General features: G+C 40.4%; 1 protein-coding gene across 2 annotated transcripts in view; it reads right to left on the minus strand.

Annotated features, from left to right (window-relative positions):
* Positions 1–529: 529 nt before the first annotated feature.
* BRD7 (bromodomain containing 7) overlaps positions 530–24,214 on the minus strand; it is a 29,449-nt gene continuing 5,764 nt past the window's right edge. The window contains exons 5-17 of one of the 2 annotated variants that reach the window (XM_080936606.1): positions 22,429–22,573; positions 18,873–18,983; positions 14,040–14,224; positions 13,185–13,308; positions 12,373–12,448; positions 10,959–11,066; positions 10,272–10,407; positions 7,147–7,258; positions 5,205–5,261; positions 2,315–2,426; positions 1,931–2,074; positions 1,098–1,241; positions 530–760 (exon numbers count right to left, since the gene is read on the minus strand). In XM_080936606.1, coding sequence (XP_080792732.1) covers positions 705–760; positions 1,098–1,241; positions 1,931–2,074; positions 2,315–2,426; positions 5,205–5,261; positions 7,147–7,258; positions 10,272–10,407; positions 10,959–11,066; positions 12,373–12,448; positions 13,185–13,308; positions 14,040–14,224; positions 18,873–18,983; positions 22,429–22,573 — 1,510 coding nt within the window. In that variant the 3' untranslated portion in view covers positions 530–704. The remainder of the gene's footprint in view (positions 761–1,097; positions 1,242–1,930; positions 2,075–2,314; positions 2,427–5,204; positions 5,262–7,146; positions 7,259–10,271; positions 10,408–10,958; positions 11,067–12,372; positions 12,449–13,184; positions 13,309–14,039; positions 14,225–18,872; positions 18,984–22,428; positions 22,574–24,214) is intronic. The other variant, XM_080936607.1, reaches the window with a different exon arrangement.

Below are 24,214 nucleotides of genomic sequence, written 5' to 3' on the forward strand. Positions count from 1 at the left end.
TAACAGTTGTCCTGAGCTAGGTAGTGCACACCTTTAATCCTAGGATTCAGGAGGCAGAGGCAGGCAGATCTCTTAGCTTGAGGTCAGCCTGGTCTTCAGAGCTAGTTTCAGGACAGCCAGGGCTACACAGAGAAACCCTGTCTCAAAAAACAACAGTAACCCCCCCCAAAAAAAACAAAAAGGGGGGACTACATGCATGTACTGATATTCACACAATACATATTCAACAACAGTATAGCAATAAAAGGCAGACCATCAGTGCAGTCTGAGAGGGCATCAGCATGGCATGCTTGTAAGGCTACTTTCTGAATGCCATTCAGATGAGCTCTGGTAAGGCAGATCTTACAATCAGCTGCTTATAATTGCTCTAATGACTGGTAAATATGAACAATGGGGGAACTAATTTGTTTTGAGGACCTGCTCCTTTGAAAGATGATCATGAAAAAGGCTGATGTGTGTCCTAGGCATCCATCCTCAGCACTAAGTCAGAGAAAGGCAAAGGGCAATTCAGCTGACACGCCAGCGAGCCTCACAGTTCCAGGTTTAGCTTTATTTCCTAATACAAGTCCAATCTTTGGAACATTAAAAGGAACTGTCCCAAAGCTTAATTAAAACACAATTTACAAATAGTTAATATCTTCTGAAAGCACCTCCAAGTTCAAAATGAAAAAATATGTACATAATATAATCAATACCAGGCTAGTTCAGCTTGCGGCCGGCCCACACTCAGCAGAGCTGGTCTCCTTGGGCTCTTCACACTCTGAAGGAAGAAGACAGCACTCAGCATTTTGTCCCACTGTGCTAGCATCCAGGAGAACCACTGCTGCCAGCCTTTCATGCCACATTCACAGCTAAGGAGAGGCCTTGCATTAAATCATCACGGCAGCTTTGACAAATGTATCAAATCTATTCATTCTTTAAACAAGATGGAAAGAAAACTAAAAGATACCAAGATAAAACCCATTACTTTGTATGCTAACCTCAAAAGTTAAATAAAACAAACCAAACCAGACAAGTTCTCAATGTTATCTTAAGGAAAAGGGGTGATTTCCCTTTTATTCACAAAAGTCTCTCACCCACAGAAATAGGGCACCTACCTTCTGTCAAATCTACGAAACTGTTTCCCACGATGGGAGAAGGAATAGAAATCCCCATCGCTTTCCGGACTCCGTGTATGCTCACAACATCGCCTGGAGTCACTTGCTGTGTGAGTTCTTTAAGGTTGTTGGTCACTTGTTCAGCTAGGAAAAGCGGGAAAAGCTCAACGTAGCGAAGTGGTTACTGTAGTCTTTTTAAAGACAGGGTTTTTCTGTGTAGCCCTGGCTGTCGTTGAACTCAGAGACCCACCTGCCTCTACCTCTAAAGCACTGGGATCAAAAGCCACCACCACCAGCAACGTTTTTCTTCTTTAAAGAGTCTTGTTATGTAGCTCTGGCTGGCTGTGGATTCACAGCAATTCTGCTTCAGCCCCATAAGGGCTGTATGCCACCTAGATGTGTGCATGTATATGGTGTATCTATGGTATATGTATGTTTGTGAGCACATGCACATGTATATGACTAAAGTCAAGGAGAGTTATTTTGTGAGGCAGGGTCTCCCACTAACTTAGCTAGCCTGGGCAGTGGGCTTCAGGGATCTGCCTATTCCCACCCTCTCACTGAGGTTAGAGATGCATGCTATACTTTCACACACAGGGATCTGAATTCAGGCTCTCATATTTTCACGGCAAACACTTTACTGACAGCCACTACCTAGCCCTTGATAATTAAAAGGAAAAAAAAATCCTCAAGAAGTGTAAATGTATAAATGCAGAAATACTACATCCATGGTGTGGTATTCACCACCCTTACTTTACAGTACTGTCACTTCCTGAAGTCTTTCTTTCACATACCCAGCCCTGCTCTACTCCCCATCTCTGGGATGAACATACCAAGGTACATTTCTCTGTAAGAAGGACCCAAGAGACAGATCATATTGGGAGGAGGCCTAGTGCTCAGCCGCTCATTCTGTGCATCCTGGAGCTCCCTGAGCAATCGTGTCGTCTCATCAAGCTTCCTCTGGAACACCTCAGCCTCTGTGTGGTAAGAAAAAGACACTGAAGAAAACCAAAGCAACCTGTGTTGGATCTGTGGTTCAGGTTCTGCTATGGTTAGCTTCTACTTCAGTTGAGGCCAACAGTACAGCTATGTGCTACTATTCTCTGAACCAAGCTAGCGAAGATTTTCCTGGAGCAAACATTAGGTTAATTAGTGTTGACTTGGCAGCAAGTCTACCTGTCTGTGGTGGACAGTTTCTAGTGGTCCTAGACACTCACCTTCGGAGTCAAAGACTTCAGCTGGAACACCAAAGTTTGTTACTGCTTGCAGTGCTGTGAGCCTGTCCTGACTGCTGGACTCCAAACGCCCTGTTGGCTCTATTTGTGTAATCTGCTTCAACAGGAAAAAAACGTTAGCTTATTTGAATTTGCTAAACCATGACAGTGCCAAGTAAAAACCAGTATGATGGCTTGGCTTACAAGCAAAATCATTCCACCTAGTCACCTTACAGCCATAATTTTGGTTATGTCTTCCAAGAACTCTTTTAAAATGCTGTTCTCAAATCTTGGCCAAAAAATCGTCCGTAAGTCCACACTTCTCTGTAATGACACGACAGCTTATGCAATCTGCATCACGAGATTCACATGCCAACCATCCTGAAGATGAAGTACTAAGAGCCTGACACTGCCTAAACTGTTACTTGATTTGGTGACCATGGCAATGGCTGTTTCAGAGGTAAATGTTTCAGCCCATCCTGCACTTGCCATCTGCACGTCTGTAGATTACAGCATTAGTAGCTCCCTGGCCTTCTTCAAGCCCCAAAGCTCAGCCATCAGTACTGCTGCACAAGACAACAAAGTCTTAAGAGTCTTATTTTTGGAACCACAGGACTCAGAATTTCCATAACTTCAACACAACTTTTAAGGAATGCACCACCTAATTAACAAGTAACTAAAAGTCCATGGTTCCATTTCTACTTGGGTCCTGACAGTACCTCACTGTGTTCACGTGGCTGAAGAGCATGCAGTACAGAAAGTGTGGACCTGTCATTTACCATTGCAGCGGAACCCCTACAACTCTATTTAATAGTCTTTCATATTAGATTTCCTTTCCTTTTCTTTCACTAAAAACAAGGTCTTGTTTGGATCCTCTTTTCCTGAAGATGGTATGTCTACCTAAGACTCACCTACTTTATCTGGAACTTGTATCACACGTTTTCCTTCTATCAGTTAAAGCTTGGTTTGAGTTTGTCCTATCATAAACATCCCTACACAGACAGGTGTCCTCAAGTTTTGAAACTCACTGAGGTTCACCCTTTGTCCCTACCATTTTACTGAGATTGCTATGATCAGGGCTTTGACTGACACTTCCCAAGGCCCCTCACTGGGCTTATCTGCAACTTCCAATCTTGCCAAACCTGTTCCATTTCTGCTAACCATCCTTTCTTGGGACTCATACATTATTCAACTTTGGATTTCTTTAAAGGTTCTATCCTTCAACCTTTTCCATGTTATCCCTGCAGAATCTCACTTGCATGGCTGAAATAAAATTAATTTTGTATCACACATGTCAGATTCACACTGAGACTTTGGACTTTCAGGCCCATACCTCCAGTAAAGTCCCCCAAACACTTGCCAAAACAAAAACTCGGGGTCTCTCCTCTCAGAAGTACGCCCCTTTCCCTCACATTCTACGAGAGCTACTAACACTATCACATCACCTACCTCACCCACCAGGTCTTGCCAATTGTTTTATTGTCTTTCTTGTGCAATGCTGAGGAACCTTTTCTTCTAGTTTATTTCCCCAAGTCAGATTCTCTTCCTTTATGTTGATAGGCTGTTATTTTTTGCTTAAGACAAGTGCCACAGCCTTTTTCTTAAACAAAACAACAGCCAGGAGTGGTGGTGCACATCTTTAATCCCAGCTCTCTGGGATTAAAGGCAGAGGCAGGCAGATCTGAGGCAGAGGCAGGCAGATCTGTATGAGTCAAGGCCAGCCTGGTCTACAGAGTGAGTTCTAGGACAGCCAGGAGCAGAGAAACTTGGTCTGAAAAAAAAAAAAAAAAAAACAAACCAAGCTAATCAACCCTCCTACAAACAACGAACAAAACCAGGGTTTATGTAGCCCTCTCTGTCCAACCTAGAACTCTCTGTAGACCAAGCTGACCTTGCCCTCACAGAGATCCACTTACCTCTGTCTCCAAAGGCATGCATCACTGTTTATTAATACATGCATCCTACAGCGTTTTAATGCCCCGCTCTTCATAACCTATCACGGCAGCCCACCCTTTACCTTCCAGGAAACATTTTGGCTTTTTAGCACTGTACATCACTGGGTTCCCACCTATTTAATCTTGCTGTCTTTTTGAAAACCCCGAGCCACCCGCTTTCTGAGCTCACTAAGCATGTGCCCACCTGCTAGAAAATTAAGTATGTCTCTTCATCTCGTCAGGTTTGTTTTTGCTACTGAGAGAAATGAGCTTCCCAAACTTGAGCATGCATGCTAGGCAGTTACACTGTGGTGATGACTTGGGCTCCTTGTAAGTTCTTGTCTACTACATGAGCTACTTATAAACTTCTCAGATTACTTCTTTTACTGCAGATGATATTCAATAAATTTTCTATAAAAACAATCTGTGTGTGTGTGTGTGTGTGTGTGTGTGTGTGGTACACAGCACATATGCTATCTGGAAATACAGAGAATTTCTGTGGAGTCATTTCTCTTCTTCCACTTCTCTATAGTGTGGTGATTTAAACAGGCTTGGTCCCCATACACTCATGGTTTTGAATGCCTGGCCCAAGGGGAGTAGCATTATTAGGAGGTGTGCCCTTGCTAGAGGAAGTGTGGCACTGTCGAAGTGGGACTTTGATGTCTCCTGCCAGCAGGCTGCCATGCTTCCCAACATGATAATGAACTAAACTTCTGAAAATATAAGCCAGTTCCAAGTAAAGGTCTGCCTTTTTAAGAGTTGCCTTGGTCGTGGTGTCTCTTCACAGCCATGGAAACCCCAATTAAGACCTATAGACTCCAGGATTAAGCTATCCCCAGGCTTATGTGACAAACATCTTTACCTGCTGAGCCATCTCATCTCAACAACCCCAATTAATGCTGCCCAATCATTTAGGTCTCTTAAACTTATTCTTCATTTAAAGAATAAATTGTAAGCACCTCTGCCTCTTTTGCAGTGTCCAATGCTCTCATCTGGCCTTCATCTTCAGGTGATGACTGTATGGATAAAGGAAAACGTTTTTATGCAAACAGTATATGCAAATATCAAGGTAAATACACAACTTTGTGGCAAGAGAAAAGAAAGTATACCAAAGTATATGGAAAATAAGGATACATGTATTTTAAATGATTTATTTTAATTTTAAGTGCATTAGTGTTTTGCCTGTATATATGTCAGGGTGAAGTGTTGAATCACTTGGAGCTGTAGTTAGATAATTGTAAGGTTCCATGTGGGTAATGGGAATTGAACCTGGGTCCTCTGGAAGAGCAGCCAGTGCTCTTAACTGCTGAGCCATCTTTCCAGCCCCCAATATATTTTTAAACCAAAATTAATATAATTATTAGTATTTTGAGTTTTTGTGAGTTGCTAAGATTCGTGCCTGTAGTAGTATATGCCTATAAACTAGCAATTGGAGGCTCAGCCAGAAGTATGAGTTTGAGTGAGGTTAGCTTGCGCTACACAGACCCACTCTCCAAAAAAAATATTTTTAAAAGAATACTGTTATATATTTAAGATATTTGGCAAATAGTTTATAAATGCTGAAATATATAGTCTTTTAAACACACCAAATCTTCAAAAAGGATAGAAAAAAACTAAAGCAATGTTCTCTGACAGTAGAGGTTTACTGCAAAATAAACACACCATACAATGTAGATGATCCCCATGATTTTATGTACATTAGTGTAATGTAATTCACACATGAGCAGAATACATCTAGCCAGGTGGCGCTGAAGCGCACTTCAATCCCAGCACTCTGGAGGCAGAGCCAGGTCTATAGAGCGAGTTTCAGGACTGTTACACAGAGAAATCTTGTGCAGGCGCAGGAGGGAGAAGAAACACCGTAGACATCAATAAAAGTGTTATCTATTTTTTGAAGGATTATACTCTGATTTAAATAATTTCCAATTTCTAAAAATTATAAGCCATACATTTTTATATTTGTAACTCCTGTCTTACTGTAAGATGTATTTTGAGAAGAGAAACTGCTAATTCAAAGGACAGAAAGACCATATTTTAAATATATTACTACAGTCACCAAATCAAAGCAATTTGACTTTAGAAGAACTAAGCACGTTTAATTTTGAGTGGATGAAAAAGTATCTTTTAGGTTCAATAAGTAGTTCATGTGGTAGAATTCTGAAGCAGAAGCCATTGACTCGGCTTTCTAGGTCACCCAAGGAACTATATCAGCAGTAGTGCAGTTACAGAGATAAGGCATCGGGGTTACAGCCACCATGAAGAGTTATGACTTCCAGGGCTGTCTAAGAGTACTTGCTCCTGCAGAGACCCTAGGTCTGATCACTGGCCCTCACATAGCAGCTTACAACCATCTATAAATGCAACTCCAGGGGATCCAGCAGGTGTACGTGCGCTGCACATGCATGCATGCAGGCAAAACACATTCATATACTTAAAAAAAATGATTTCTAAGACTCCTCTAATTTAATCACAGAACATTTTAGACACCAGAATTCCTCTACATCAGTGGGAAATGTTTCTTGGTACTAGTCTCATCTGAATGATTCCAGATTATAAATGGTCCTAAACGGGACAAGAAAGTCCACAAGTATTGAGGCTCCCAATGTATTGCTCTCATGCACAACAAGAAAAAGCACATTCTCCATCCGGTCAGCCAGCGTCATTCCTAGCTCAGGAATTCAATCTTACCAAAATTAGTAGAGAATGGCCATGTTCTAGCTCTCTTGGATCCTGATAGCTGACTTATTTCTTTCCTTTCATTGTTCTCCACCCACGGCAGGCTGTCCTTCCCGGGGAATGGAGCTCAGCTGTCATACTGGCTAATCCCTGGTCTCATAACACTGAAAGCCTAGCACTTCAAAGACATTTATAAACTGCCTGTTTCTTGAGCAGTGTGCTTACCATGTCCAAGTCCTGCAGGCTCCTGGAATGTCCTCCTTTTGTTAGAACATCCAGTAAACTATCTGCCATAACATACGGGTATTCTTGACATGTGGCCAAAAACTCAGAGATGCTGAAAAAAAGAGTTGGAAAAATCACTTCTATAGAAGTAGTCTTCATGGCTTGTCCCTACTACAGCCAACTCTTTACAATAGATGCCCTTGGTTTACAGACCACACTGTTCAGAAACAACACGACACCTGAATACTTACCAGTGATTAATTTATCATCATGAAAGAACACACACACACACACACACACACACACACACACACACACACACACACACGCATGCACACACAATGGAACAAAAGTGAAATGTTCCTGAGGATCCTGTGAGGAAGCAAGGATGTCAGCAATGGACCTTCTGGCCAGTTCCCTTTAATAATCTCATTCACCTCAGGATTTTCATATGTATCAAAACTTCCAAAACTCACACCCTTGTTTGCATGAACAGGCCTCACAAGCTACTTTCCCCAAGTACTGTTCTAAAATCATTCTCCTTTCAGTAAACTGGAAACCCTGATATTATTCCAACTTCTCTTACCCTCCACTTAAAAGCCAGCAACCTACTAATTACCAACCACAATGACCGATTCCCTGGTCTACTTGCTCATGTCCTGGTTTCTGCCCTAATAGCCCAAGCTTTGTATAGCTACCAGAGTGTTCACTTCAGAATCACAAGCCAGATTGGGTAACTACTCTGTGTGCTATCGACCAGCTCCTGATCCACCAAGCACACCAAGTCCTCACAGCAATCTTCCCATAGTGACTCTTGTGACCACTGCTTTCCCATCCAACCCATTCTACTCCTTACAGCTCTTCCTGATGCTCTTGGCTGGGTCAGGACAGCTCTTAATTCAGGTCCCTTGCTTAGCGATTTCAGAGCCAGGATGCCCTTTCAGAGAGCCCTGCTGGTTCCCTCTCCTGTCACTTTCCTGACCCCAGCATTATTTTTCCCTGGCCCTTGCTCCAAAGCTCTGTCACTGTCTGACAGGAGGGTATGGTGCCATTATGGAATTTGTAGTGTCGGGAACAATGTCTGGCATATAGAGGTATACAATGCTGATTTGTGGATTGCCTCAATGAGTAATCTAGAAGCAATGTGTCCCATTTTGTACAGTCTAAGGATAACAACTCCTTAATCTGAAACCACAGCCAGTCTCTAACTTAGGGAACTCCATCAGGAAACAACACAATAACATATAACATGTGTGAGATCAGAGTTAAATTTGTCCCTTCCCAATATGAATAAACAAAACTCAAAACCAACAAAACCCCCAAATCAGGGGACTGGTTAATCTACTGGATGAAATTCTTGAGCACAGTAACAGTTAGGAAGGTACCAATGCCAAGAAGAGAAATTTCAGGCTCAATGTCCCATCCTAGGCCACAGTCCTAGTAAACTGAGACAGTATCTCATCAAACTGAGCAGATACAAAGTATCTGAAGAGGAATACAGACCTTCTGAGATGTGTAAAAGGAATAGCTGGAAGTAACTACTATGGTTTGGTTGGTACATTATAGTCAAACTGTCTTGTATGTGGGATGCTTTAGAAATTAACCCATCATGTTCTACATTTCATGACTTAGGGAAAATGCTTTGTGTTTTCTTAAATAAATCAAGACTGAAACAAAACTGACATGCAATGTCTTATAGCAGAGTAGGTTCTGATATAAGAAGCTCCTGAACTTGAGTATCAGGAACACCTTTAAAAAGGTTTTTCTGTAGCCAGGTGCAGTGGTGCATGCCTTCAATCTTAGCACTCTGGAGGCAGAGGCAACCAGATCTCTGGGTTTTAGGCCAACTTGGTCTACAAAATGTGTAGCCAAGGCTACAGTAAAACAGTTTTAATAAAAAAACAACAATGAATATCCCCTCCAACACTACCCATATCCCCTACCCCCTGCAAAAAAAAAAAAAAAAAAAAAAAAGAAGGGGGGTATTTTTGAGATTGGAGAATTAGCTCAGTAGTTAAGAACACTTGAGAACCCCAATTTGACCCACAATGCAGGTGACAAGTATCTGTAACTCCAGTCCCAAGAGACCGATACCCTTTTCTGTCCAACTCTATAGATGGATCTTTTAGTCTCCTGTAGTACTTTTCATCTTGGAGGCTCACTTCCTGTCTGCTAGCCTAGGTTTAGTCCTGAAAGCTTCTAGCCTCCATACAATCAAATTAGGCCTAGAATGTTTTCAGCCTCTGAGCATCACTGCTGAATAAACTCATCCCTTCTTATTCTTTCTGAGCTCTGGCAGGCTGATTCAACTTAGTTGTTCTGGCTCAACTGTTCTACACACTGATTCAACCTCTCTTGGATTCTCCTGAATTGCTCTGCTTGGCCTCATACTAACTCTGGCCATCTGTTCTAATCTTCTGGCTCCTTCTCATTCTCTAGTTTGTTCTGTCTTCACCCATGTCTAGCTTGTCTCTTCAACCTGTCTCGGTAAAACTACTGGGAAGACTGACCCTCCTTCTTCTTTCTTTTTCCTCTTCTCTGCCTACACTGTTCTCTTAAGTGCTCCCCTTTCTTCTCTTTTTGTGAGAGTTGGGCATCTTCTTTCTATCCTGTCAAATCTCTGATTTGTCAGTTTGCCTGCCTCTCAATTAGACATCATTTTTAAACATGGCTACTTCCTTCTACCAACTAACTTTATCTTCACTGTTTGGGATTAAAGATGTGCTTATATTAAGGGCTTGTTGGTATTCCAGCTAGAGGGATTAAAGGTGTGTGCTAAGAGCTGAGCCACACCCATAACTAGAAACAGCTTTCTCCCCCAGTAAATAACAGTCTTGGTGTTCAGTATGATTAAAAGTCCTGCAACACAATTCCAGCAATAGGCTGGTATGTATACATGCAGGCAAAACACTCATACACATAATAAAATAAATAAATCTGAAAAAAAAAAGGTATTCTATTAGAAAATATTATGGAGGCCAATTTCAAGAAGATATGTTCTCTCTAAAAGACTACTGAACACATTTTCCATCATTTAGATAACTTTATAAGTGTATCTACAAACCACACATTATACATTAATATTTAAGAAACAGGAATGTTCAGGGTATTAATTGGAACCTTACCTGAAATTGTTTGGAAGGTCAGAGTCTTCCCCATATGTTGAGTAGATTAAATCAGAATCATCTTTGCTGATATTGGCAAATGTAGAGTCATAATGTGGGGCATAAGAACTGTAGGGTCCATAATTCAAGTATAATACTGTTTAAAAAAAATTAAATACTATAGTATCACTTAAAATCGTCAATGTACATCTTGGTTTTATTAAGAGATAATGCCCTCTAACTTCACTGAACTGTATGATAAATCTAAAAACACTCCCAACAGGTACAACCAACCAACCATCCCTCAGTCTACTTGGGGACTAACTGTAGCCTCTACTCCCACAGATGTCCTCCATTACATATCACATCATATTTAGGCAACTTCTGGAATCCAGTGTGATATTAAGTAACTGCTATACTGCTATGTTTAAAAGAAAGCGTGTGTCATTCTATCCTTTCCTGATCTGTGTGAATGAGTATGTTAAGGTTGGATTCAGAGGGATACCTGCACAGACGAACACAGACACAAGCGAATGCTACTATAGAGGAGGAAGAAACTCTGCATACTAATAGCCAATTTTCCAGTTTCTTTTGAAGCTGGTGATGAATATTTATTGCAAAAACACCATCAAGAAAGCCAGTGAGTGAAACAATGAATAATAATCACTGTTTCTCTTCCCAACTCCCTGGAACAGGAAGGAGCCTCACCTGGGGTTACTCTGTTCCTTTTATCCTCTTTGAACCCCTGCAGGGTGTTCACTCCAGACTGCAGTCTTCCAGTTGTCATCCCCAGTCTTACAGGGCAGTAGCCTGGCTCTAAGATGGAAAGAAAACCCTGAGCACAATGATGGAGGTACTTCCTCTTCATTATAATGCATTGCCTTGTGGTATAATCATCACATTAAACTTCTAAAAATAAAAATAAAAAGCCTCAACACACTGGATGCACCTACAGCCCCAACACTAAAACAGCTGAGGCTCTTTAAGTTAGGATCTCAGATAGCCCAGGTTGGCTTTGAAACTACTGTATAGCTAGAATTGACCTTAAACTCTTGATTTTCTATTTCTATATTCTACATGCTGCAATTAGAGACATTTGCCCCATAGTACATTTCCTATGGTACTGGGCATGGCAACCCAGTAAGTACTCTATTGACTGAGCTAGTCCTGGTCACTGAATGTAGGCTTACCTTTTCCATTTCCAAATGCTTCAAACTCTTCCTTTGCTTCAAGGTTTCTCATCAGGGGTACCACTGCTATTACTCTAATCTTTAGCTGCTCCCTTATAACATCAACCTAAACATCTCAAGGAAGACCTCCCTTCATAATGCTAGGCAGCCACACCCTCCCTTAGATACAATTATGGCTGAGCTAGCCCTCTGATCGCAGACAGACATATAAGTAGTACTCAAGTCATGGCAGACATCTCTCTCTGTGCTGTTTCCTGTGTCCTTACTCCCTTACTACACAGAGTATTAGGGGAAGGGACTTGTCTCATTTGCTTCCTTTTATATGTCTTGCTTAATTATATTGCCCCCCCAAAGACAGTGATTTAACAATAGCGAACAATGACTAATAAACAGTACTTCTAAATGTAGGGATTCTGCTATTCTCCATTTCTATTTTCCTACTATTCTCATGACAGCATGAAGATGCATTATTTATTAAACAAATTAACCTATGTAGAAGCTAAGCTAGTTGTTAACACAAAACACACAGCACCCAAGTTCTTAGTATTTAATAGTTGGATTTATTAGTATTCAGGTTGCTTTAAAACATGAGCCTTGTGTTGCTGCTATACTAAAGGGCTGCACACATTTCCTCTCGGAAGATCTAGAAACTTGAAGTAGGTCAAGTCCTTGGGAAGATCTTGTCCTTGCCCTCCTATTTCCCATTAGGGGAGTAGCTGCTACTACAGGCTCCATCCACCTATTCTACCTCAGCAGAAGCTCAGAATCAATGGAGGCAAGAATCTTCTTAAATTGTGTAGCCAAGAAATAAGTCCTTTTTCCTGTGAGCTGTCTGGGAAGTATTCTGTCAAAAGTAAAGTCTGACTAACCACGCCAGTTTCCCTGTCCTTTGCAAACAGTATCAGGTTCGCAGTCTTAAACTGTGGGCCTACCTCCCACAATGGGGTCCACAGGATGGAGAAGCCCCAGTGTTGTTGTTCCATCTGGTTTTCTTCTTTCAAATTCACACTGAAATGACAAAAGTATCAGGTGGAATAAATTTTAACACATCTTATATATACAGAACAGTAGCTAGCAAATGAATGCCACAAGCTAGCATCACTAATTCAGAACACTGACTTTCATAGCTATGTCTACTATAACAAACTCACAAACTGCTGGGGATTGGAAGTGGTACCCATGGATGAATCTATTTGGTTATAAAATCAATGTAATCAATACAGTGTAAGTTCCAAAGACCAGATGTAAATTGTTTAAAGACTGCTGCCAGGCATGACAGTGCACACTTGCAATTCCAGCATTATAACAATTACATAATGACTTCAATGTCAGTCTGGTTTTCATCTTTTTTAAAGATTTATTTACTTATTATATATAAGTACACTGAAGCTGTCTTCAGACACACCAGAAGAGAGCATCAGATCTCATTACAGATGGTTGTGAGCCACCATGTAGTTGTTGGGATTTGAACTCAGTACCTCTGGAAGAGCAGTCAGTGCTCCTAACCACTAAGCTATCTATCTCTCCAGCCCCAGTTTGGTCTTTAAAAAAAAAAAAAGTTATTCTCTCTATCCTTGAAGAAAAGCACCCAGTAATAGAAAACAGGCCAGTCATACTTCACTCACTCTTCTGTGCGTGCTGTAGTGAGGGAAAGCTGCATAGCAGATACAATCAGTACACAAGAATCAAAAAGCTACTGGTTTAAGAGGCACAGCTAGTGGGTGGAAGGAAGGAAGGCCCTCACCTGACTGTTGGCCAGTCGCCGCGTTAACTTGCCTCCCGACTCCTGGACAACGCGCTCAATCTGCTCATGTTCCCTTTCTGAGGTGCTGCTTCTCCATTTGTCTTCAAGCACATCTTTGTCTTTCCTGACATATATGTTAATACAAAGTTAAAAAGAAGTAGCTAAATAAGATGGAAAATATTAAAAAGCATCCCATTAAAGTATCACTCCTCAGCGACCTCACAAAGAGCCCTACTATTACTTGTCTTACATTTTTTTTTCTGGGTATAATCATGAAAATAAATTTTAATTCAAATACTATTTTGAAGTTAAACTTTCTTTGCACTATGAGAGCAGAAACCCAAACTGTTAATTCTAACTCTCCAGTATGGGTGGCAGTGAGGTGCCAGGTAACAGTGGTGTAAGTGGGTAGCACAGGCCATAGTGTACTGGTGTCCAGCCATGCCAGAGGCCTGCCCAGACACCAGGACCAGCAGCTTTTCAGTGGAAAATGCGTGCACACCTCAGTGCCAGCCCATCTACCTACAAACCCCTCAGTTTTTATGGGATGAAGTTATATAAAACACTGTTTATATTATAGCTATACAATAGTTCTATCGAAACAAACTCCCTGATACTGTAACTTCTTAATCTGCTGTCTTAACACTAATAATGTACATTCAGAACTGATCTATGAGGTGTCTGGTCAATTCTACATAGTGCTCTATATGACAACAGGGTATTAGAGTATTAAAATGCACTCTGACGTTAAGAAAGGCAGCACTGACTCATGAAGACTAGGTATCACAAGTCAAACTTGAATCAATATTCCTGTCTTGTTTAAAATAACATAACTCATATTTCAAAACACATTACTTTTTATTGTCCTTAGAGGGGCTTTTGAAGGCTTGTGTTTCAGCATCTCCAGAGTCTTCCCTCTCTCTCTGCCAGCAGCCACTGTCCTCCCCACTTTGACAGGTATCTGTTCTGTCTTTCTGCTTCCGCGTTTTCTGCAAGTCTGACATGAAGTCTATACTCTGCTTCAGGCTCTGAATTCTCTCCTAAAAATATTAAAAAATATTAACTATACGGCTGTGCCTGCAATATTAAGGAGGGAAAAAAAACAAGGGTAAGTACACCAAAGACATCAGGAAGATAAAGTTCATTTAATTCAGACAAACTTAAACCTCCAATCTGAGAGGAGGCTTTATAACTATAGTATATCGTGAAAAAGTTAACAGGGAACAAAGTATGATTTGGACTAAGAAATCCTACAAACTTATCTTTTGAAGGCTAAGAGTGATCAACTTAAAAGTCTGAAACACATAAAAGACCTTTATATTCTGGAATCTATGGGGAATCGCCAAGATTAGTATTTTTCTGTGTAAAACAAAAAATGCAATGGGGGGGAAAGTTGCTAGCATACTTTCTTTTTCATAGTGCATAATGTTCTTTTTATTTTTAATTTTATTTATTTATTATATATAAGTACACTGTAGCTAGCTATCTTCAGACACACCAGAAGAGGGCATCAGATCCCATTACAGATGGCTGTGAGCCACCATGTGGTTGCTGGGATTTGAACTCAGGACCTTTGGGAGATCAGTGCTCTTAACTGCTGAGCCATTACGTTCTTGCTAACCAGAAAAAAACAAACAAACAAACAAACAAACAAAAAAACAAAACAAAAACAAAAACAAAAAAACTCCTATTGGCTCATATGCTTACTTTCCCACTGCAATAATGTGCTGTGAAATTTTCATTTGCTAAGGGTTTGAGGTGTCTAGGCATATTTTAAAGAAGACAAATTCGTTCCTACAGACTGCTCTGCCTTTTAACTCTGAGAGTTCCCACCAAATAAACCACAAGTACAATCTTCAGAGTTCTGCACTATAGCAGCATGGAAAGCTTTGGTGGAATAACAGAGACCGGAAAGGAATGAGTCTAATAATAACAACACAGTCCAGAAATGAGTGATTCCCTAAGGCCAGAGAAATAATGCCTAACCCCCAGGCTTTTCCTCACTGTACAGTGAGTGGTACAGCCAATGAGAGATAGCTTAGAGAATGACGCCTGCTGTTTACTAGGGTAAAATAGGGTCTCATATAGTTCAGGGTGGCCCCAAACTCAGCATGTAACTGAAGGTGATCTTAATCTTCCTGCCTCTCCTGCCTTCCTGTTTTATGCAGTACTGGGGGGATTGAACGGAGGGCTTAGTGCATGCTTTGCAAAATACTGAGCCAAATGAGCTGCCTCCAGCCCCTTAATTTGGCTTTTAAAGTAACTGTGAAACTATGGTGTGATGGGTCAGAGTATAAATCCATGATGACACGATGGGCCAAGTACAAACTTGCTCCTATCTTCCAGAGAGCAGTGCTCGCAGATAGCAATTCAAACTTCCTCTGAGCAAATGGAGTGCATACTCAATATTTGGGAAATAAATTTTAATAAATTATTAGAAAGTTATACATATTTGTCCTCCATATCCTTATATAGTCTTTAAGATGCTTTGTAATAATCACAATATGTAATAGTTAGTCAACTAAAAACATACAACTAGATATTTAGACTGGTTCCCAATAGACACTGTCAATAAGCCTCTCTTGGAGCCTCTTATTTATTCCTTTACAGCAAATTCCTACAGTGGAGGGTAAAGGGATGCGAACTGCCAAACTGTCTTTCAGAAAGCCTTCATCAGTTTGTACAAGTATTTGACAATTTTTCTCAATCAGTGCCAGACTGAACAGTATCATTAAAACAGAAAAACCCTACTTAATATGCTTTTAAAAACTGCTATTTCACTCAAAAAAAAAAGTAAAATTGGCTATTCATTATATACATCACTGAGGTCATATCTATTTATCCGAAGATCCTTAGTACTTGATAAACAGCTATAATGACTTAGATCATAATATTCTCACAGTAAGTTTTAAACTTCCATTCCACAATTTGGAAAGCACCAAATATAATAAAAAACATTTAGAGATATTGGTAAATACAGTGTGCCTAATACTAAAGTATAATCAAGAAAAAATTTCTAAATTTAGAAATGCCACAGAAAAAAATAGAATTTTACTTTGAAAGCAATGCATTTTCTTTTCGTCTTTTGAAGCCATGTCTCCACATAAGCATGCTGTTTACATAATCTTTCCAGCCACCTTCTGTCTAAGAGTCCTATCACTTCATAGTGCTTTTCTCTGTACCAGACAACTCTGAGTTCAGCACCAACCCCATTCATCTACAGAAGAGCTGAGAAAGGTCACCCAGTTTCTAAACAGCAGGAACAGACACTTCACTAATCTGATTCCAAGGTCGACATACTACAAACACTGCTCTGAGTACCAGAATATAGCATTCTACAAGTATTTACTTGCCTTTTGCTTTCTGTTGCTGTTTTAAGAGACAAGTACCTCACTGAGTAGCCCACACTGGCCTCAAACTACTGATCCTCCCTCCATCTCCCAAGTGTTGAGATTATATTCCTATGCCTGGCTATCAATTCTTTCTTTATAAAAATAGCACATGTATTAAGTACTAATATGTGGGTGTAATGGAAAAAGTGACGACTGTTGCCATTTCTTCAGTGAGTGCTCACACATACCCTTCATGGAAAGGAGTGCAGACTCTAGTCTCTTTTGGGAGTCTACAATCTAGACTAAGCAGTGTTAACTCACAAAGTCTAAATTTAAAGATTCATAACCACTACTGTACTGGATCCCTTCCATTTAGAGTGGAAGTCAAAAAGGGGGCTGGAACAGAGAAGGGTTAGAGCTCCAAGACATCTTAAAAAAGCAAGGCAAGGAGAGAGAAGAGAAGGGACAGGCTAATCTCCCTACTGCCATTTTGGAGGACACTGAAGTGTTTTACATGTTATGCTGATTATATTATTTAGAGAAAATAGTGGCAAATCTGAACTGATTAAAAGAAAAGGAAAAAAACAAACCCTAACAAACACCACTAGACTTTTCCTTGAAAATCCATTGCTCACTGGGTGTGGTGGCACTCTCCTTTAATCCCAGCACTGGGAAGGAATAGGCAGGCAGATCTCTATGAGTTCAAAGTCATCCTAGTTTACATTGCAAGTTCCAGCCACACAGAGAGATCTGCCACTAAACAAAGCACAACAAAGCACATACTCTCTCCTCTCTCCACACTACCCCTCCATATCTCATATGTATTATGGAGTGAATGAAGACTGGATTTGCACAATGTACTTTTACAACACAGTCTGTTTTAACTTCTGGGAGTCTTTCTATAAGAAACAAAACATGTTACATTCTCCTTCACAAATTTTGCTAAAGATATGGGAGTGGGACTTGATGTTGTCTAAATATTAGGACTGCAAGGTTAATCATCAATTCAAATGAATTTCTCAGAGCCAAGCCCACAGACACCCAGACATCTGCACATCAATATTTTTGTCAACTGTAGAAATTTAATACAGGTGATTCAAAAAACATAAGTGAATACATATGACAGATTCTGCCATCCTTTAATTGCCCCAAGCATGAGCTTAAGCTCTCCACTCTGATTCCTTTCTCCTACAGTATCTGTGTCACACTGACTCCTTTCTTCTCTGTATGATTCCCTCCTGATCTGGCTACTCATTCCACTGTCTTCCCTATTTTCACTCTTATCTGGAACTGGAAGTCATGCTACAAGTCACTTTGGAGACTAAGATTAAGGTCCCCCTCCCTTCTTATGGGTAGACTCATACTCTTTGTTACAATTTATGTGCAGCATAGTTTAAGCTCTCTCCTGCAGCAGGATTCCCATGTGCTGCAGCCCCAGCTGTCCTAGAACTCACTGTGCAGACTCACTAGCCTTGAACTTGAGATCTGCCTGCCTCTGCCTCCCATCCAGTGGCTTACATTCTTTATCTTTGCATTAATTATCACCCTTCAAGGAACTGCTCTTGTAGAAGCAGCTTTAAGAAATTTCAAATTATTCCTCATCTGTGTTTATTTTGTTTCTTCAGAACACTATATTCCATCACTAAGGGAAACAGCACTTTTCTCCTAAAAGAACTCATACTTCAGCCACTTTTATTCTGAAAGTCTGTTGTTTCTCCCAAAACAAAATAAATCTGTCAAGAACCTAAAGGGTAATAAATACAAGGAGTGGCTGGGGCCGTAGCTCAGGTGTCAGAGTGTTTGCCTCACATGCACGAAGCCCCAGGTTTGAGTTCCAGCATTGAATAAAACTGGGAGTGGTGGCATATGCCTAACCTCAGTTCTTAGGAGGCGAAGGCACGAGAATTACCATCCTTGGCTAAGTAGTTTATTCAGGGCTAGTCCTGGCTATATAAAACCTTGTTTTTAAAAACAAAAAGGCAGGCTGGTGAGACGGTTCAGCAGGTTAAGCACTTGCTACCAAGGCTGACAATCTGAGTTTAATTCTTGGGATCCACACATCAGAAAAGAATGGACTCCCTACATTTTGTCCTGACTCTACAGTCATACAGTGGCAGGTGGGTAAGCAGGTGTGCATATGTGTACACACGTACACACACACACAAACACACACACACACACAAAAGCATAATAATATAACTTTTGAAAAATAAATGACCATATGAGCAGCTTCCTAGCTTTTCTTGATATAAAATTTCTCCTATTTCTCACTACTTTAATATGATTTGCCAACAAGGAACGTGTAACTAGCAGATATAGTTTGGTAGTATTCATTATTTTGTGAGAGTTTCTTTACCTGACTGAGAATTTTCATTCCTGAGTGCAACAGCTTCTTTGCAGCTTTGTAATAAATGGTCTCTGGCTTATTGTAAATCATTGCATTAGTACACATTAACTTGAAGTTATCCTACAAAGGGAATAGTAAGAGGAAAAAGGCATTAGAAACAAACTCTTAATTCTTTGTCTAAAATCATATAGGCCCTGTAAAAACTTGGAAAAAAACAAACTAAAGAAAGAAAGAAGACATCTTTCTCTGTCACCATTTACTAAATAACATCTAGGCGGTGGCCACACATGCCTTTAAGCCTAGTACTCGAGAGGCAAAGGCAGGTGGATCTCTGAGTTCTAGGCCAGCCTGTTTTACAGAACGAGTTCCAAGACAGCCAAGGCTATACAAAGAAACCCTGTCTCCCAAAAAATAAAAAATTCATATACACAAAAAATTAGAAAATACTTCTCTCAAATAATTCAAGCTGGATGGCTCTTGATTAGAAATATTATCCTTAGTTTTTAATATAATTTTGCTTCTATTTATGAATTAAATATTTCACTTCAAATTTTAATTAAAAACTGAAACCAGAGTAAAATAACAAAACTTTTTCCTGCCAAACCCAAATAAACTGATAAAAATGTTAAAATATTTACACTACTTTAAAGTGTTTAGACACTACCATAAATTAAACACAATTTGCAAACATAAAACTATGTGGATGATTGCAGCCAAATATTGGACCAAGCACAGGGACTCCAATAGAGGAGTTAGGAAAAGGACTGAAGGAGCTGAAGGCGTTTGCAACCCCATAGGAAGAGCAATATCAACCAACCAGACACCCCCAGAGCTCCCAGGGACTAAACCACCAACCAAAGAGTACACATGGGGAGATCCATGGCTCCAGCTGCATATGTAGCAGAGGATGGCCTTATCTGGCATCAATGAGAGTAAAGGCCCTTGGTCCTGTGAAGGCTCAATGCTCTAGTGCAGGGGAATGCCAAGGCAGTAAGGTGGGAGTGGGTTGGTAAGCACCCTTACAGAATCAAAGGGAGGGGGATGGGATAGGGGGTTTGCAGAGGGGAAACCAGGAAAGGGGTAATATTTGAAATGAAAATAAAATATCCAATGAAGGAAAACAAAAACCCACAAAAAACCACACATATCCACAAGGAATTACAACATGTAAGTGGAGTAGCCAAATTATCAGAATTACACTGGGGCTCATATTTCAAAGATGTGTATATCCTAAGCATGAGCCTTTTTCCTGGTAAGACATTTTCATATCTGTAAGCATGTGTAATCATGCCACTGTCTCACTGTTAAAATGGGGGAATATAACTAGAAAGAAATGACCCGGGCTGGAGAGACGGCTCAGTGGTTAAAAGCACTGACTACTCTTCCAGAGGTCCTGAGTTCAATTCCCAGCAATCACATAGTGGCTCACAACCATGTGTAATGGGAACCCTCTTCTGGTGTGTCTGAAGACAGCTACAGTGTACTCACATACATAAAATAAATAAATAAACATTTAAAAAAGAAAGAAATGACCCACAAACCTCCAAATCCTAAACAAAACCATTCAAATCTCACTGGTTAGTAGTGATGACACTTTGGAACACTTAAAACAAAATAAAAATAGATCAAGTTAAAACCAGATGGAAATATATGTGAACACTTAGCTCTGGTTGCTAAATTCGACTTCTCAGAATCCTTTGTGAGCTACAGAGGAATGTCATCTAGGTAAGACATTAAACCTTTGTGTACACTCAATAAACTAACACTTGGCTATATCTGGCAATAGTGAGTTTATCAATTGGCAGATCACTTTAATGATTCTATGTCTTGTCTGTTAAAGTAACTCATGGTGCTAGAACTTAAACCCAGGGACCTGCTATCTCCCAGGCCAAGGTAACTTTAAGAATCTTTATATTTTAGCTGCGATGAAAGTTGGCATTACTGTATTTTGTGCAATGGCACTTGAGTTTTCTGCCTGTGGAAAACTCCAGAAGGCTAAAATAACCCCTTGACTGAAACATACTCAGGCAACAAACTTCTATCCACTCCCGTGAATGTGTGGTGGTTTGAGTAGGAATGGCCCCCAGACTCATGTTTGGATGCTTGGCCCATAAGGAGAAGCACTGTTAGGAGGTGTGTCCTTGTTGGAGGAAGTGTGCCACTGTGGAGGCTGGCTTTGAGATTTTCCGTGCTCAAGCTAGGCCTAGTGTCACGATCTCCTTCTGCTATCTACAGATCAAGATATGAGAACTCTTAGCTCCTTCTCCAGCACCATGTTTGCCTGCACACCACTCTGGACTAAACCTCTGAAACTCTAAAGCCAGCCCCAACTGAATATTTTCCTTTGTTAAGAGTTGCTGTGGTCATGGTGTCTCTTCACAGCCAATAGAAACCCTAACTAAGACAGACCACATGAGAAAGACTGACAAACACACAAATAAACAAACCCCTCAGGTAAAATTCTTTTCTACTGAGTAATAAAGTCTAAAATAAAGTTTCAGACTAATTTTCACTAGGTAAAGACATGTCAGGAAAAAAAATGTCCATTTTAAGTAAAATAATGGAATTCAAATTTTTCCAAGTAAGTGGATTACTACCTACATCCTATAACTACAACATAAGAGGATTAGATGCTAGTCTGCATAAATTTTAGTTGATACACATGTGTGCATTGTGTGTGTGTGTGTGTGTGTGTGTGTGTGTGTGTGTAGGCCACAGGTAGCTGTCAGTGTATTTTTCTCACCTTAGCTTATGAGACAGTCTCTCACTGTACCTGGAATGCTATATTTCAACTAGACTAGCTGGCCAACAAGCCTTTGAGATCTGCTGGTCTCTACACAGCCCCTTCCCCAAAGTGCTGAGACTACTGATACCTGCTGTTAGGCTGCCTGGCTTTATGTAGATGTTAGGGATTCAAACTCAACTGTCCTCGCTCTTGTGTAGTAAGCATTTAGGCTACCAGGCTTTCGTGGCAAGTGCCTTAGCCGTCTCAGTGGCTCAGACTTGCAGATTACTAAACAAAATTAATTTATTTACTTATTTATTGAGGTAGGGTTCCCATACAGTACTGTCTGTCTTGGAACTCATTGTGCAGGCAGGCTGGCCTTGAACTCACAGAGATCCATTTGCCTCTGCTTCCCCAGTGCCAGGATTAAAGATGTACATCATCATGCCCCACAACTAAATACATTTTAAGAAAATCACCTTATTTATCTACCTTGTGTGTGTGTGTTCCACTACCCACTATGGCACATGTGGAAGTCAGGAGATAACTCTATGGAGCTGGTTCTCTGATTCCATCATGTTAACCTGAGAATCTGATACAAACTTGCATATTTTTAACATGATTTTCTATTCTACATAGATTCTAAGAGTTTAACTGTCAGTTTAAATGCATTACATTTTAGTCTACTTCTTTAATAAAAACCAAATGAGCCAGACCTGGTTGCTCACTAATCCTAGATCTTTTAAGTGGAGGCAGGAGAATCAGAAGTTCAAGGTCAGGGTAAGGTAAACAAGATCTTATCATTTCATTCAACAAAATAAAATTACTAAGTACAATTACCTTTAGTTCTTCTATGGACTGATAGTCATTATTCTTGATCTTTTCTTTCATGGTACTAAAATCCATTGGGTGTTTAATAATCATGGAGTAGCCAGGAGCAATAAAATCCGTTACAGGAAATGAAAAGAAAGCACTTGGGTCTTTTCTGTGCAGACACATAAAAAGTAATGTTATATTTTATTTCTACCAAAACCTACTGGTACAGAAGCAGAAGACAGACTATGCAAACTCTCATATATAAAACTGCATATGCTTTTCATTGAAAAATTATAGAAATGATTTTCAAGACCAAAAAATATAATAAGGGTCAGATACTTTAAACAGCAGTACTCTTAAGACACAGGGCCTCTCTTAAGAGGAGCAGCCTCCTGTGAGTAATCTAGACCAACTGTTTCAGCTTGCTTTATCTATGAATATATATACTCACAACCTTTCTGGTTCTATATTTAATAGGTGTGCATTCCTGGTTCATAATACATATTTTCTCAACCGATAACTTAATATTATATACATGTGACCCTCCCCCAGACAGTTTAAAAGATCCTACTGAATCATGGTGGCAACCATTGCAGGACAGGGTTAGGACTAGACATGAGAACAGGGACAGGAAATGGCAGAGGGTCTGGTTCTTTTGCTCTGCTCCCTTTCCCAAGCCCCAACAGCCTGCTTGGGCTCACTCTGTAGCAGTACCCTCTGGCTATCCATCTTTCTGTCTAGAAAGGCACCCACCTAGAGGCAGCAGCCTTGGGAAGTTAGCCTTGTGGTGACTCTGGAGCCTTAGCCTAAAGGCCCAGCCAATCTTTCTTGTCTACCTTCTGCACAAAGCACAAATGTGGGAGGAGTACTAACTTAATGAAAGGGTGACTGAGATGTGTACACAATGATTCCAGAAGCCTTCAGTCTGACTCCTATATGAGAAAAAACAGTGCTTTCTATCACAAGTTCACTCTCAACTCTGGTTGTATATCAGAAGAGGAGCTTTCAAAAAATTAACTAGTGGCATAGGCAAGACTCACCTTAACCTCACTGTATCAAGACCCTCTTAAGGAAGATGGGCACTAGTCATTGGGGTAGCCAAGGCTCAATGCGGTATCAGGGTTTGAATACATGGCAATGGTATTTTTAATACTGTCAGGGTCATGCTCCACAGTCTAGCTTCTTAAACTACAGGGTGTGAATCAATATGGTATTATATATAACCTCGAGTGGGGAAGGTGTCAAGAAAAATTTGGCAATAGAGAAAGGTTTCTGAAGGAACAACCAAAAACTAACTCAAAATCAAACTTCTCTGAATCCAAGGTGTTTGTTAGTATTTCCTGTTGTATGGCAAAATTTCCTGTCGTCTGGTCCTTGCACATACACTACCTGTAGCATTTTGTTTGTGACTATAGAAGCAGGGTTTCCAGTTCTACTGAAGTACAGTGGTTTGCTCACAGACTCCTACAGTGTCTCCCCACCGTTCCTCAGCAGGCAGCTGTCAGGTCAGTGGATCTTTTTAGAATGCATGACTCTAAAAATTGCTCTCTGAGTTGCTTTAAGTTTCACAAAGTGTTAAGATGAATTCTGGCTTGATGTTAGGATTGAAATCACAACAATTTCTGGATTGGCCCCAATCACTTCTTTTTGTGCACCAGGAAGCAGCAACCTCAGCACTGGCAACTATAAATTAAAATGCGGGTCAGCTCTGCAAACCACTGAAGATACTCTATGTCCTGCATCATAGGTCAACCACCCAAGACACAGTTGATTTGTAAGAACACACATCTGCCATTAGTATGCAAGTTCA

This window comes from Micromys minutus (assembly GCF_963924665.1).
Source record: "Micromys minutus genome assembly, chromosome: 24".
Classification (NCBI taxonomy): domain Eukaryota; kingdom Metazoa; phylum Chordata; class Mammalia; order Rodentia; family Muridae; genus Micromys; species Micromys minutus.